General features: G+C 39.1%; 1 protein-coding gene across 1 annotated transcript in view; it reads right to left on the minus strand.

Annotated features, from left to right (window-relative positions):
- Positions 1 to 15628, minus strand: part of ZNF462 (zinc finger protein 462) — a gene marked incomplete at both ends in the record, with an annotated part of 48816 nt that overhangs the window by 21089 nt on the left and 12099 nt on the right. The window contains 2 exons of the mRNA XM_082013219.1: positions 10835 to 11026; positions 15196 to 15314. Coding sequence (XP_081869345.1) covers positions 10835 to 11026; positions 15196 to 15314 — 311 coding nt within the window. The remainder of the gene's footprint in view (positions 1 to 10834; positions 11027 to 15195; positions 15315 to 15628) is intronic.

The raw sequence follows: 15628 nt of genomic DNA on the forward strand, positions 1-15628 counted from the left end.
TACTTCAGTGCTGGGCTGGCTTAAGATGTTGACCAAGTATTTTAAGAGTGTTAGCATTTACACAAGCCTCGATCTGCTGTGCCCCAAACTGCTAGACACCTTTTGGCGGTGTTGCTGCAACAATAGCATGCCCGGATCTAAGAGTGGATAATGAAGGAGGAAGAGAGCAAAGTTTTTCCCTGAGAACTGACCAAGAACTGAGTCATGGCTGTACACAATGGAAGTTCCACCTCATTCTTCTTCCTGCACACCATGCACAAAGGGTTGGGAGCACTCCAGGAGGTGCTAACAACCTTGGCCTGGAGCAGGAAGAGGGTCTAGCCATCCATGTCTGAAAAAAGTAAAATGGCCTTAGAAGCCTACATCAAAGTCAGAAAGCAGATGGAAGACATTAAAAAAAGCAAAGGGAAGAATTAAGAGAATTTGTATTAAGTAATGTAAAACATGAAGGCAAAGAGAAAACAAGGAAGGGAAGAAAATGAAGAAAAATGAAACACTAGGAAGTACCAATTACATGTTAAGGAAAAAAATGGATTTTTTTTCTTTGAACAGCTTCGAGGCAACACAAGAAAATAAAGGATGTTCATACATGCAATGCAAGGAAAGCAAAAAGAATACTTATCCATGACTGATTTAAAACAATCAAACAAACAAAAAAAGCCTGCACCAAGACCACCAAGATCCATTTTTAAAAGTAATTTTACGCAAAATGAATGGAAGTAATTCACCATGCAACCCCAAAAGCAAGGTAATAGCATGGGATAATCTGACATAAAAGGAGTGACATCTACAGTCATGCCAAGAGGCAAAAGTTAACAGTAACTGATGTAGCCAAAAGTGGAAGAAAGCAATGCTGCAAATTTCAATTCTGAGATTTCATATAACACATCTACCTACAGACTACCTGCACAGGAGGAATAGCAAGGTTAGCAAGTAATCCCTGCCAGCACCTATGGATCTAAAAGGCCACAGAATCTATCCTCAGTATACAACAGCATTCTTATACCCAAATGCTGAAATGGCTAACTGAAAGGAAAGCAGTAGAAATGACTGTCCACGTGGTGCCCCATCTATGCAGCCATATCTAAATTACTACTGTGCACTGGTAATAATACATAAATGAGTTTCATAGTGCCTCTGGACAGGGTGAAGGAGGACAGCATTTCCAGAGCGCCTAAACCACTTAAATGCCTGGTAAGTGATGTTGCCATATTCAGAGTACAGCCACGAAGACTGGAACAATGAGTCATCCACAATACTGAAAGTTACTACCTCATCCAAAAGAGCATTCAGAGTCTCCAATGCGACGCAATGCAATGCAATGCAATGCAATGCAATGCAATGCAATGCAATGCAATGCAATGCAGAAAATGCAGCCTGATACACACCTGTATAACCTGGGATCATACACTAGGGAAAAATATACAGTGAAAATCCACCACAAATGCAAAAGGAAAATCTATGTTTTCATGGATCCTCTGCAGCATATAACATGTTTCAGACACCTAAAAGCAGAAAAACTTGAGATCTTTTCAGAAAAAAAAAAACAAACTAGCAATTCGGATTCAGATACATAAATTTACTCAGATTTTTTTATTATTATTATTTGTATGTATATTCAGAGCTATCAATAAACACATATGCAACAGCAAAACACACTAAAACAATACACCTAAACCAAACAACACCACACCAGAAAAACACCTGGACATGTCTAAGTAAGAGACACTGAGCAGCAGCTAAGAAACCAGAGGGCAATGTACCTATTAAAGGAAAGAAATCAAACCATTGGTTCATCCTTTTAGGGTGAACTACACATATCTAATACAAGTATTTGCATGCCTGCACAATGAGGGATAGGGATGGAGGGAGAAATACTGTTCAGGAAAAGCAGCTGTTTGAGTACTCTGCAAAGCAAGCTTATTGCATTTGCAAACTACTAATAACTGAATAGCTCGATGACCAGCAGACAGTGGGAGATAAAAATGAAGACACCACACTTTCCTGGTAAATCCACATAGAAACATCAACCAAAGTCAAAAAGAGTTCAGCATTTGTATGGCAAGTTAAACTGGGGAAAGGGATGTTTGGCTCCTAAGATAAGAAAAGAACAAAGAGAATGCATAAATAACAGAGAATGCTTAAAAACAATTTGTGAGGAAAAAAGGGAATGTAGTAACAATACTGGCCTAGGACATTACGGATCTGTGAGATAAAGTCCTAAAGTGACAAAAAGAAAATATTTGGAAGGCTATTTAACTTTCTCTGAATTAATTCACATAAAGAGAAGACTTCTATGAATAATGACAAAGAAATTCCAAGGAATTAAGAAAAACAGCAGACAAATGTCTTCCTCCAGATAGAAATATATTTGTGAAACCAAATCAAGATGCAATAATATACCAAAAAATACCAACAAACACAAAATGTATGGCCAAAAGCATGGAGGACTGAAATAATAATAATAATAACAACAACAACAACAACAACAACAACAGCAATAACAACAACAACAACAAACAACAACAGTAGTGGTTGTTGTTATTTTTAAAGGCATAATAAAAGGCTAAAAGTGAAACCTATGAGATTTAGGAACATAATGCCTTCTGAAATTCAGTGGGACTCAAAATTATCAGCTCACTGAGTGGTAGGATGGCATATAGTCATGAATGGCAACAGCTTGAAAAGTGGGAAGGTGGCAAAGCAGAATGTCATACAAAGATTGTCAAGACTACACACGTTTGTTCACTTTATGCCATGCAGCACTGACCTGGAAGGAAGACTACGTAGGAGGGTGAAATGTTCTGGCAGTACATTAAGCTAAAGGGAGGGGAAGGTAGAAGAGACTAAGATTCAGAGGGATGCAACAGAACATTCATGAAGAAGCTTAGGGAACCATACAGTACAAGGAAATTTTATTCATTGCATATTTAAAAACAGAATATGAACTTACTCTTCTACCTAAATACTGATGCCTACTAAAGAACCTTTACATTGCTAACATGTTTTCGCTTACAACACAGAGATGATGCATAGGGAGTGCATCATGTTTCCCTTCCTCTGGCATTTGTGTTATTTCACCTCTGTTTATTCACCTCTGTTTATCCGTCTTCTGTTAGAAGAACGTTGCAGGCTGAGAATCTGCTGCCACTGGCTTACACTGGGTGAACAGTTCAAACTGTTGGTCATGTTTTAAACCTATATTCTTATCATTTGTTATTTAAGGAATAAATTTCCATTGTCTCAATGCAGGATGGCACTCAAAACCAAGACTTCTGCTACATGTCAAAATTGGGATCTCCACACGGTTACCTATTTCCATAAAATGCATAAAATAAAAAGTCATCTACCCATTCCACTGTTGAGCTAAACTCAAACCTTATAAACGGAAGCACGCTTACAGAAGAGAGGAACACAAACAGATGTGGAAACAGGTTTAGCAAGATGCTGATTTAACCAATCTGCCAAAAGGACTTACTGGTAACAGGTTTTTTTCCGAATTTGCTAAGATTTCCTAAGATTTTGACTGTTTCTTCACTCAGACAGTAATCTACTGAGAAATTTTTTTTTTGGCACTGGTAACCAAACCATCCTCATGCTATTATGATCCATGTTTTCCTTCTCATTTTTAAGGGCAATTCATTGCCAGAAGCATGCCTCATTTCCTTCTCTATTGCTCTGGCCCTTCAAGTATTTGTATTAATACAAACACATAGCCATAAACACACATGCTGCTGTCACCTAAATGATCACTTGCCTCTAAGCTTGAAATGAGGAGGAAAAAGAAACCCAGCTTTATCAAGTACTATTTGCATTCTGCTTTAAAACTGGCACTAAAATTACAGTGACAATATATGGGTACTGAGGATCCATTCTAATCACAGAGCTCAGGAACTTGTAATTTATTCTGGAGACCTCCAGCATACACCTTGACATTATTATTATTGCCAACAGAAAGGCCTCATCTCTATCACCAGCTCTGAGTGACACTTTGGGCAGTACTTTCAAACACTGGTACCAGATGTAGTAACAATATATCTTAATAAATAAATAAATAAAATAAAATAAATTAAAAAATAAATAAAACATAAATAACCAGCTACTTAAACATCAGACTTTGGGCCATCAACTATGACTGTGACATGTCCCTTTTAACAGACGTAAAATGAGCAAAGGAGTTTTACCTTTCCATCAAGCACCAAATCCCTCTAGAAGATTTTTGATCAATAGAAAGCAACTGGAGTCTCAGAGGACAGGGACAATATCGGTTAGTTTACACACGAAGGCTAATAACATGTGGGAATGATAGCCTGTAGAAATGCTCTGTTGCACAGCATTGGTCAAGTCATACCATGTACCCCTTCACAGCAATAGCACCCTTTGTACAGAGTGATCGCAAATTCCAGGGACAGCAGTAGTACATGACAGCTAAGAAAGTATCACCTCCCACTTCGTCCTCTATCCTGAACATAAAAATCAGAGTCAAAAGAAAGCAAAAACTTCAGGAAAAAAACCCAACAGGAGTCTAGATATGCTTCTCTCTTTCCCCCGTAGGTGTAATCAGGTCATTTCTGTCTGCTTGTAAGGAAAACAGAAGATGTTTCTTCCTTCATTTATTACTTGATCCACCCAAACAACTTCTTCCGTCTTCTCTCTACCCTAGGCAAGTCTTTCAGAATCACATCAATCCCATTGCAGCAGGCTGGCCAAATACATACAAAGACTGGCAGCAACCTTCTCCCAGCTGTCTCCATCCTGTTGAATCTCAAATTTGCCTTTACCCATTCAGTTCAAGCACAAAAAGCTCAGGACCAGAAAACAGCACAATGAACAACAAGTTGACACCCTCCTGAGCACAGCCAATAACTGAATAAACATCTCCCTTTGCTCCACTAGCCACAAAACTGTCCTCAACATGCTGTAGGAAAAGGCCAAAAGCCAAACAACTATACACCAGTGGAAGAGAACAAGGTCATCTCCAGTGCCCTAGGTCCTTGAAACAGTGAGGATTTTATTCAGTAAACTTGGAGGTGAACAAGCCCTGCACTTGTTCCGCCAGTCCCTGCCAATCTGATGCAGAAGAGAAGTTCCCATCTGATCCAACATCTGATAATTAGTTTAACGCTGACCACAAGAAGTGAGACACACCAACAAGTACTTGAGAGTTTTAACAAGCACTGGCAGGCAGTGTGGCCACTGGCAGCTCCTTTGGGAAGAAAAGATAGGCAAAGTCTGAGGGGAAAGCAAAAACTTTCTCTGTGTTAAGAGAAAGAAGACGACGGCTGGGGAAAAAAATAGCAGCCTGCAAGGAAGAAGGGTTAATCTGATACTTCAGAGTGAGAACATGCATGCAGCATCACTCCTACAAGGCACAAAAGCAGGCAGAACAAGTAGAGAGCTCTTTGCAGACTGACTGTAACTACAAAAGCAGAGGCACCTTCTTTTCTGCAGTATGGAGATCACCATCTTGCATCCCGAGCATGGATGCTACCCTTCCAACTCACCTTGCAATTAAAGCACTTAGATACCAAAGCTTTGCCTGAGTTTGCCTTACAGTCACTACTGGCTCTCTGCCTTCCCAGTCAGTCAGTCAAATAAAAGGGTCTCAAATGGCAAAAGAGTGGGGTCCAACAGCACACACACACACACCCAGGCCAAACCCCCAAACTAAATACAAAGAAAAGGCTCTTCTTGCTCCAATACAAGGTTTCCAGGTTGTGAGGACGCTGACCATTGTGGTCTTCCCCAAACAGCAGCAGCCATAAAACACTAAGACACAGTAGCAACCAGAGAGAAACAGCACCAAAGGCAAAGAGCGACAGTCTTAGGAACTTTCTGCCCTGATCGGAAGGTTAGAAAAATATCCCTTAACAAGAGAAACAGTGCACAAGAGTAGAAATAAATAAGTTAACGACAAACTATGGTATGGATTAAAAAAATAATAATAATCGGGGTACTATGTCTGAGCATATGGAAAGCTTGCGTCTCTTATGAAAGGTGGAAGGAAGAGGGAGATGTGTGGCTGAAGGACTGAGTAGATCACCAACAATCCCACCTCACTGGCACCAGCCGAGGCAATTTTGTCGAAAAGGCTCCTTGCTTCCCACTGCTCTCCTCTCATTCTGGCAGTACATGAAATTGCTCTAGCAAACCTGCTAAAGGCCCTCTGCACCCCTCAGGATTTAATCTGTCAAGCGGCATAGAAGACACACATTCTGATTATGCATTATCCACTTTGAAAAAGTGTACAGAAATGGGAAGGTATTTACAGCTCTTAAACAACAGTCTCTAGTCAAGCAGTTTTGTACCCAGCCTAGCTCTGGCAAAGCAGGCAGATGTATTTATATTTCAGTCTCTAGATGAGGCAAAAGTTCTTTTCCACTGGCAAAGGCTAAAGTTCAGAAAAAGCTGGAACAGGGCACTGGGTGTTTCACTCATCAGTTTTCAATGCATTTCCTGCTGCAAATAATTAAATTTAATGAAGAAGTTGACATACCATGTACTCGGAAAATAAAACATCTTCTAGTTCTGACCCTGCATGTGTTTTGTGATGTGTGCTGGTATTAAAGATAGCTCCTGTTTGTTTTGTGTAACATTGAAAAGCATGATTACTGAGCTTCAAGGGCATGCACAAAGTGTGCTGCTTTCTACATTTCAAAAACTGCTTACCACTAAAAAAGAATGATCTCGTACAATAGCAGCATGACCGAGAAGACATTAGATGCCACATCCATATCTGTCTAGTTTATCACTTGCACTTTACTGTTTTGACAATTTAATATTCTTAATTGGTAAAATTAAAAAACTATTATTTTTAATTACTGCACACAGTCATGATACAAACAAATTTATGAGGTTCAAAATATGCCATAAAGAGTAGTACTTTGCTGTACAAAGCAGTTAGGCCAAAGGGGTTATTTTCATAAAATAAAGAGCTACTCAAAAAAGCAGTAGTATTAGCCAGGGCAATTTAGGGGAAGTATTTTACATGCTCCCATGAAGTTTTTGCTGAGGGTGAAGTCATAACACGAAACCACTTATCAATCTATTGAGTCATTCTGTTTATGGGCTTTACGACAATAGGTTGCACTCGTGGATTTCTCTGGTTTAAGAGGAAGGCAGTCCACCACCTCCACAGCCCTTGAATACAAGCAAACACGCCTAACACCAGCGCTTACACAAGAGCGTCTGTTACCATGTGTCCCATGTGCTTCCTCCTTAGCTGATGATCACTTTGCAGATAACACCTGTTGATACTGTTCCTGTTTTCTAGTGTTCAGTCACACAATTTTTGTGTCTCTGCCTTGCTTCCAACTCTTCCTTACTGAAAGAGATGGCAGTCTTCTAATGCAGATTGTGGGATTCCATTGCCTTGCACTCAAGTGAACAGGAACAGGGCTGACCCTGCACAGTGCAACACTGGAAACCCTTGCGTGTGACACATACTGCCCCATAGGATGACAGTATCATCAATAAATCCAGACAACCCTTCTGAGCAGAGATTAACATGAATGTAATTCTGATTCTCACAAAGACTGTGAAAGAACCTGGAAACAGATCTTGTTAGGGAATTCACCCAATCCTCCTAGCAGTTTGTAATATTTCAAGTTACACTGAATTTTCACTGTGTAAAAACACTCTCAAAAAGTGTTAAGCCACATTTCAGTGTAAAGGGCAAATAAGTAAGTAAATCCAAACAAACAAAAAGCCAACCACACAAATGCAAATAAATAGTCAAATATGATCATTTCTTTCTTGCAAGAGGAAAAATACCTGTAAACTATCAGGAGCGCAAAAGAACATTTTATCACAATGGCAATCTTATAATTTCAACAAGAGTTGCATACCACAAACGATTCAGTGCCCCTATGCTATGAAAAATGAGAAAATGCACTGGTGATCAACATTTGCTGGTTTTTTGTGACTGTTTATAAGAAAAACACCCCCAAAATAAAACATCATCACACCACCCCCCAAAAAAACCTTAGTGCTTTACTTGTAGTTAGATTAGGATACAATGAAAACAGATTGCTTACATATCAAAATATCACCTAACATGCAAAGAGAGGTAGGATACAAAAAGCAGCATCTTCCACTCATGTCTTTGTAAGGAAACCTTCTCTGACTCACTAACACAATCATCTTCTTAAACTGCTGCCGTGAGAGAAGCATGCAAGCACCAAGTGATGTAGTTACCAGGGATGGGCCTACCTAAAACGTTCAGCACCTACTCCACTTTAACTTCACTTCCATGAAAAGTATACCAAGCACCCAAAACATCCTGACTGCTACCAGCACAGAACTAAAAGAGGTAAGTCACAGAAATTTTAATATATTTGCATCTTTTAATGAATGGATCAATCTACAAGAACAAAAGAAATTTTCCAAGAAAGGACTCTCAGGGAAAATTTCTGCAGGAAAAAAAAGCATTAGCAGAAGTTCCACCAGGCTGTTGTCCCAGAACAGTTCTATTCAGACATGTACTGAATAGAAAAGATACTGCTTTTACAATTCAGTATCCTTTTGCCTCTTCTCCATTTTTACTGGGCTCAACAATTGGCAAGATGAATTCTGCTAGCTCCTGAAATGTCCCCATGTCATCCTGCTCTATTTCCCATTCCAACCACAGCATTCATCCACAGACAAGAACAGATCCTTTCTGCAATCATTTCAATTATACTAGCCTGCTGCATACCTACCAACCTACAAAACAACTTTGTAACATGCAAGGCAACCTTTTGTCTGTCTTTCACCCCAGCCTTAATGCAATTTTGCATCCCCAGTGAAATAACTTGGTCACAGCCCGCATTGCAGGTTATTTATTACACACTAACAGAGGCAAAATCCAACTACACTGCAACATGTTAGCCCCACCTGATACTGAGTCTAGCTGGACATAACAGTGCTTGTCACACAGACCTGCATTTCCCTTTATTGGGACCTGTCTTTTATCTAGTCCTACATATCACACGGAACTTGCAGGCCTATAACCACAGACACATTGACTTATTCCCTTCTAAAAACAAGAAATAAATGATGTTACAGGAACAGCCATCATTAACTTGATCTGCCACCAAAGCCCTAATGTAAAAAAATGACTAAAACCAGGTTATTCCTTCCTCAAGCAATGCTGAAAATGTTAAGATGATTATTAAAACACCTATACTTGTCTGACTAGCTCCCCAGTGGGTGCCTTCTATTATTGTCAAAGTGACTTAACCAGTAACTCTGTTTAAAGATGATCAAGCTAATTGGGACAAACTCTGCCTTGGTTTCAGTCTGCAATACAAAAAAAGGAGTAAATGAACTATCCTCCCCAAATTCAAATATTGTCCTTCTGCATCTCTCAACACACCATTGCTACCAAAAGATTGCTAACACACAGGAAAGACTAGGACAGCCACTGAAAAATCATTCTCCAGTTCTTAGTAATGGAACATTATTTTTAAAAAGCAATAAAAAAGCAGCAAAATACACCACAAGATGTACTCTGCTTGTTGGAATAATGTAAGCTAGCTTTTGAAAAAATTAAAGTTCAGTTAGTAAGTCTTCATTGCACTGTTCCAGACAACCTTTTGACAAAAAATAGTCCAAGAACAGCTTGTCAAAATCTTTTGATAAGATTCTGATTTTGACCCCGGAAGTGACTTGCTGAACCACAAAAATATTATTAACATCTCCCTTTATCATCAATAAAGTATTTCTATGCTGATTACTTTTTTCTTTAAATTCCTTTCTGCCATTTCTGAACTTATTTCTTACCTTTAATTCTTTCTCACTGCACACTTTTTTTTTGGTGAAAAAGGAAAGAAGGGGAGACCAAAAATGCTGCAAAATGATTACTGATAATATATTCCTCCCATCCTTACTTCACCAATAACCCAAGTAAAACAGCAATAACAAAAAAGCCCTAAGAACTCCTCAAACTTCTGGAAAAAAGTATTATTTTTTTCCCCTCTTCTCTCTCCTCCATCTATCCCACTTCCTTGAACATCTGCAGTTCTGAACCTTTTATTTATAGTCACCTACATTCTCCTCCCATATCAATGGAACTCATCCAGGAATTAAGATTTTTTTTTCCCAAAGACTAGCTCTTTTCTTAATTGCAGGAAGTGGCACCCAAAACATGCCTCATAAGCTACCACTTAAAAAGCGTTAACATGTGCTGTGATACCACGCAACACATCTTCTGTGAGTCTGCATTTTCTCTGTTAACAGTGTCCCTTCCTCTGCTGCTTTCCAAATATCTTCTTCATACTTCAGCACAAGGGGATTAACAGCTTTCAAAGAAAGCATGGAAAAGAAAATGGTTCTCAGATTCTCCTTCTTGCAGATGCAGCTTGATATCTGAAGGTACTTTTGGTGTCCTCTGTACCAAGGACAAGAATAATAATTACTTTTACTATCATTACAGGTTCACATTTTAAACTTAATCATGTGGTTTCACTGAAGTGCTCTACTAACAAGATAAAGTGGTGTTTTTCAGGAGCATGGATGGAATTAGATGATCCCCTTCCCACTTGCTATCGATAAAAGCTCTGCCTTTGAAAATTTCCTACAATCTAAATCTCTGCTAAGAAGTAAAGCCAGCATTGACATATTCCAAAGTCAACTAGTGACAGGACAAATTAGTGTAGAATGAACTGGGGAGGATCTGAAGCAGGTCACTTCCTATAACACCACGTTTACTCTTGTTTTTGATGCAACTTCTGTTTTTCCTTTATGATCAAATGAAGCTGCTTTTTGGGCAAGCTGCCTGCTGTAATTTTTTTTGTAATAAAAATATTAAGTGGCACCTTAGACAATTAAATTCTTGCTCTGAGGCACCTCTTACCATTAGAGTCCTCCACTTCTTCAGCAGGAGTGTGGTTCTTGGAGGTGTGGTGGGCGTGTGAGGCTGCAAGGTTGACAATGCGGGGTCTTGGTAGTGTCAGTGCTTTCCCATGCACTTTCAAGGAGTGCTCTTTCAGCTGGCTGATTGTCATGGTGGAAAATGAGCAGGAGGAACATTTGTAGGCATGTTCACCTGGGTGAGCGAAATACAGGCAAGTCATCAGCTCACAAAAGAAACAAAATGGGGCCCCCATACTTCTCTTACTGAACTTGGCAGTAAAATTCCCATGGACTCTTCAGCGAAAGACTGATCCCAAAGAGAACAAGCTATGTGCGTCTCCTTGTTGGAGCAGTCTGGAGTCTGTGGGTACAGACAGCAGCTTTGGACCAAAATATCGCTTTCTGACAACTGCAGATCCTTGTAAAGTGACTGATGCCAAAAAACAGAGACCAGACTCTTAGCACGCCTGTGTTGCACGGTATGAGAAGAAAACAGACTCTAGGATGAAAATGGAGTCACTTAACTAAAGCACTTCCACATTTCTTTGGGAGCACAGAACCTTGAGAGGGTGATGTCATCTGTTTCTGCATGCAGCACATCCAGCATTATTATTAATGAAGAAAGAAGAACACTACTAACAAAGGTCCATCCGGAAAAAAAAAAGCAGGGGGGGAAGAACATTTACATTTGGGGAAGGTTGCATTTTCCTCATGAAAAACCTGCCATTAGGCAGGAGTAATCTTCATAAAACCAGCAACCAAATCAAGGTTGGTTTACTATGAGAAGTGAACACGGCAATACCGAGAACAGTGCATATCTGTAAGACTATGTGAAAGTATGTTATGAAAAAGCACTAAAGGAAGTGAAAAAACAGAAGTAATGAACAGTAGTGAATTTAATTTTGAATACATTCCAAGTCATAGAGACAGTAAACAAGGGGAAACAAATCCTGAGACAAGATTTGTTTTGCATTAAGCATGGAGGCAACTGGAACACAAAGTGAAACTGTCCCAACAGAAACAATGTGGTATTACACAGGTGCCAAGTTATTGTTTCGGAAATGCCACTTCCACGTACAAGAGTAACACTGGCCACATATGATTTGTACATAAAGTGCCAAAAATAATATGAGTGAAATATTCATGGATATTAACAGAAGAACAAGAGTTCTAGTAATGAACTAAGCAGAACATGTTTTCCATCTTACAACAAATTTAGTAAACAAGGTTCTCAAACATGAAAACACATGTATTGCGGCAAGTCAGAGTAAGCACACCTGAGAACATCAGCAACCATCCTACATAAAAATAGCTCACACACCTCTCTTCCAGAAAAACTTTGCTAATCATGGGGACAAAATGCAAACTCTTAAAAAGCCTCCTTTGGTATATCTGAAAACGAACAGATCACTTAAAGAGTCTGAAATGGGGAAACAAGAAGCTGTCCCACGTGTTTTTTCAAATGGTATTCTTCACCATTATATCAGTTATATATAACCTTTTCACAAATAGAAAGAAAACATTTGTTGTATAGCACATACAACAAGTTGCTCAATGGAACAGGATAATACAAGGACAAAAGAAACTCCAACGTATAAGATACCAGTGAGATACAGATATAGACCTTCATGGTTTGCCAGTGTAAGAGATTCCAGGACAACAGTGGGTACCAACTGTTAACTTAAAAGCACCATAAGACATTAAAGCAAATAGAGGACTATTACATATTAAGCAGTCTAGACAAAACTAATAAATATACCCACTATTCAGCTGTAACAGTGCAGGTGGACATTAGCATGAAAGGATGTGTTTGACTGCAGAGGAAAGGCTACAGTTCGGCTTAGCAGAAGTTTTCTGCACTTTTTTGACTGCTAGTTTTGCATGTCTTAAAATGATTATATTAATATATGTACAAATAAATAAATCTAAAAATTTATGGGGTGGGTCTCAACACCCAATATGTACTCAAAGCATTATGTTCCAGTTTACACAGAAACTGAGAAGGCACAATATTCTGTCTTACAATCATCCATTTGTGCATGCAGCGCATCCGGTGTCATGACTAATGAAGCAAGGACACTAGAAAATGCTAACAAAAGCCCCTCAAAAAATATAAGCAAAAAAAAAAAAAAAAAGAACAGGTGAAGAAGTTCAGATGAAAACAACAGACAGCCCATTTAGAGACGCTGTAAATTGTTCTGCTCCATGCCAAAGGAGATGGCACACACTGGATGAAAAACAAATGCCAGAAACACTGACTGCTACCAGCTGTTAGGCAAGAATGCATTTTATAGTCCACTGAATTTTGACCCATCCCCAGAAAATAAGGGGAGAGGCTGACTGAGTAAAAGATTTCAGGACTCAGGATTTTACTGAATTTCAAAGATTTCCACGAGACTTCAGAAAAATTCAGGGGGATTGAAATTTCCATTTCTAAATAAACTGATGATGAGATGACTGACAAGAGACAAAAAAGGGTAACAAAAAAGAAGTTCAGAGAACCACTGTGTTATTGAAAACTGGGGAGTCTGGGGAAAAGACTTCATAACATGTTTATTCAGTAGTATGTATTTCTGAAGGATTGACTCAAAACACAACAAAGCAAAGCTCTGACTGAAAAACATACAAGCAATTTTTCTGTGATGCGAGTATTTGTTTGGCAGAAATGGACTGAGGCAGAGACAGATCATAAGCCTTTGGAAAACCTATTACACAAGTCATTGTGCAAGCACTATCTAGGCAACCATGAAATTGTGTTCTTGTATGATGCAAAACATGGTCCTTCAAGGAGTGTCCACTAATCAAATTCAAGAGCATGAATTCGTGATAAATAAATCAATGACTTACATGAAGAGGAATGTGAAGGAAGTATTCATTGCATGCTAACTTTGGCTCTAAAAATCTGGCAGGTTCAAACAAGGTAAAACAAAGTACCCCAACTGTACAATAGCATAAAGAAAACACTTTATGGTTGGCAAAGATAAAGAACCATGTCACCTCTGTACAGAATATGGGACTCTGTAAGCTGCAACTGCTGCATACAGTTGGATTTCCTAGAAGGGACAGAATGCCATGGTCCCATACCACAGGAAGTTGGAAAAAGTTAAGCTAATCCACAATACACATCAAAGTACAGAAAAGGGTCCTGCCACGAGCTCTGTGAAATATGAAATCAATACAGGTAATGAAGTACATGCAATCATCAATCCCTCCCACATTTTTGTAGATGAAAAGTGCCCTTGGATCAATGGTGACTATTACCTTTTTTTTTTTTAAATCAGCAGACAGCTATAAATTCCCCCTGCCTTTTCTCCCCATTTTCCCATCTTCCTCCTCCACCCCAACCTGAGTATATGACATAGTGTAAACAAATAATAACGGAAGAAACATACTTCTGCCCTTTTGTCATCTGTTCCTGGAGTTTCTACTTGCACGTTTTAACAGCTGGGCTAGTTTGAAGTTTTTTAGATTGGTCAATACTCTGTTATTTGCATCAGAGTGCATGTTTGGACTGTGGTTTGAGTGATTTGTCCTTTAACCACAAAGCTGCAACTGTAGCCAACGGAGCCAGTGGTTTCTGACTCCAATCTTCTGATACCTTTCAATGCATGATGCGTGACGGTGCCAAGAGTCTAGGGCCAAGGAATAAAGATGAGGAAATTCTGAGTCTCGCATTTTTAATAATTAAAGGTGCAATACTTTGAGGTGACCTAGCCTATATGACACATGACCTTCCCAGTTCCTGTTCATCAGAAGCATGTCTGCTTCCTTGCTTGTATGGATTCCATACTGTAATACTGCGATTTGCAAGACAAATTTCCACGTATGATAACAGAATCATGCCATTCTCAGTCTACTGCGCACAGACCCGACTCCCAAAGTTTGCAGTGTTTGATTTTAACATGAAAGCCAGCATCAGATTCTACCAGAACCAAGGTGCAATCCATAATCCTTTTCCCAGAATCACCTGAAGCACAAACATAAATACAAACATAGCAGAGCAAAGCTCACTACCAATCCATTAAGACACCAATGGTATTATAAGCGTACTGATTATATTCTCTTGGAAACAAGCAAAAAAAATAGTAACAATAAAAAATGTTCAGATAAAAGCAAACAGAAGAAAAAGAAGAAGTTCTTGAAGTACTCATTACTGTTTTAAATTCTTGTCCTTCTAAAAACATTATCTAAACTCCCACTGATTCCAACAGGTGCGTAGGCTGGCCAATCCTGGCTTGCCTTTGAAAATCTTACCCAAATTTGGTGACAAAACACGTGATTCAAACCAGCATCTCTGATCAGCAACAAGAATACACGGGCCATTTCAGCTGCTGCACTGCAAAACTGAGAGAGAAAACTTACCCGCATGAGCCTTGAGTATATGGGTTTTCAGGCGGCTATTATAAGAGGACTTGAACGGGCAGAGTTTGCAACGGAATGGCTTATGGTGTCCATGATGGGTCTGCATATGACGATCCAGACTTGAAAAGAGAAAGACAGAAAAGGGAAACACAAAAAAGTAAATCATTTCAACTATTCCTTCAAATGCAAAGCAAAACACCTAACAGCAATAATAAATTAAATAAGCGGCAGACCAGGCTCAACTATCCTTTCTTATATTCTCTCTTAAAATTCAATAGGTCTGCTTACAGAATAAAGTAGAATCTAATCTGAAGAAAGGGAGCAGAGCTGACACCAATTCTGTTATGCAGAAAGCAAGCCACTTAAATAAACTTATAGGGCAAGGTTAGTATAAATTAAATTGTACCTGATCCAGACTTAAAGGACCAGTTGA

This window comes from Phaethon aethereus (genome assembly GCF_964289735.1).
Source record: "Phaethon aethereus genome assembly, chromosome: Z".
Lineage (NCBI taxonomy): Eukaryota > Metazoa > Chordata > Aves > Phaethontiformes > Phaethontidae > Phaethon > Phaethon aethereus.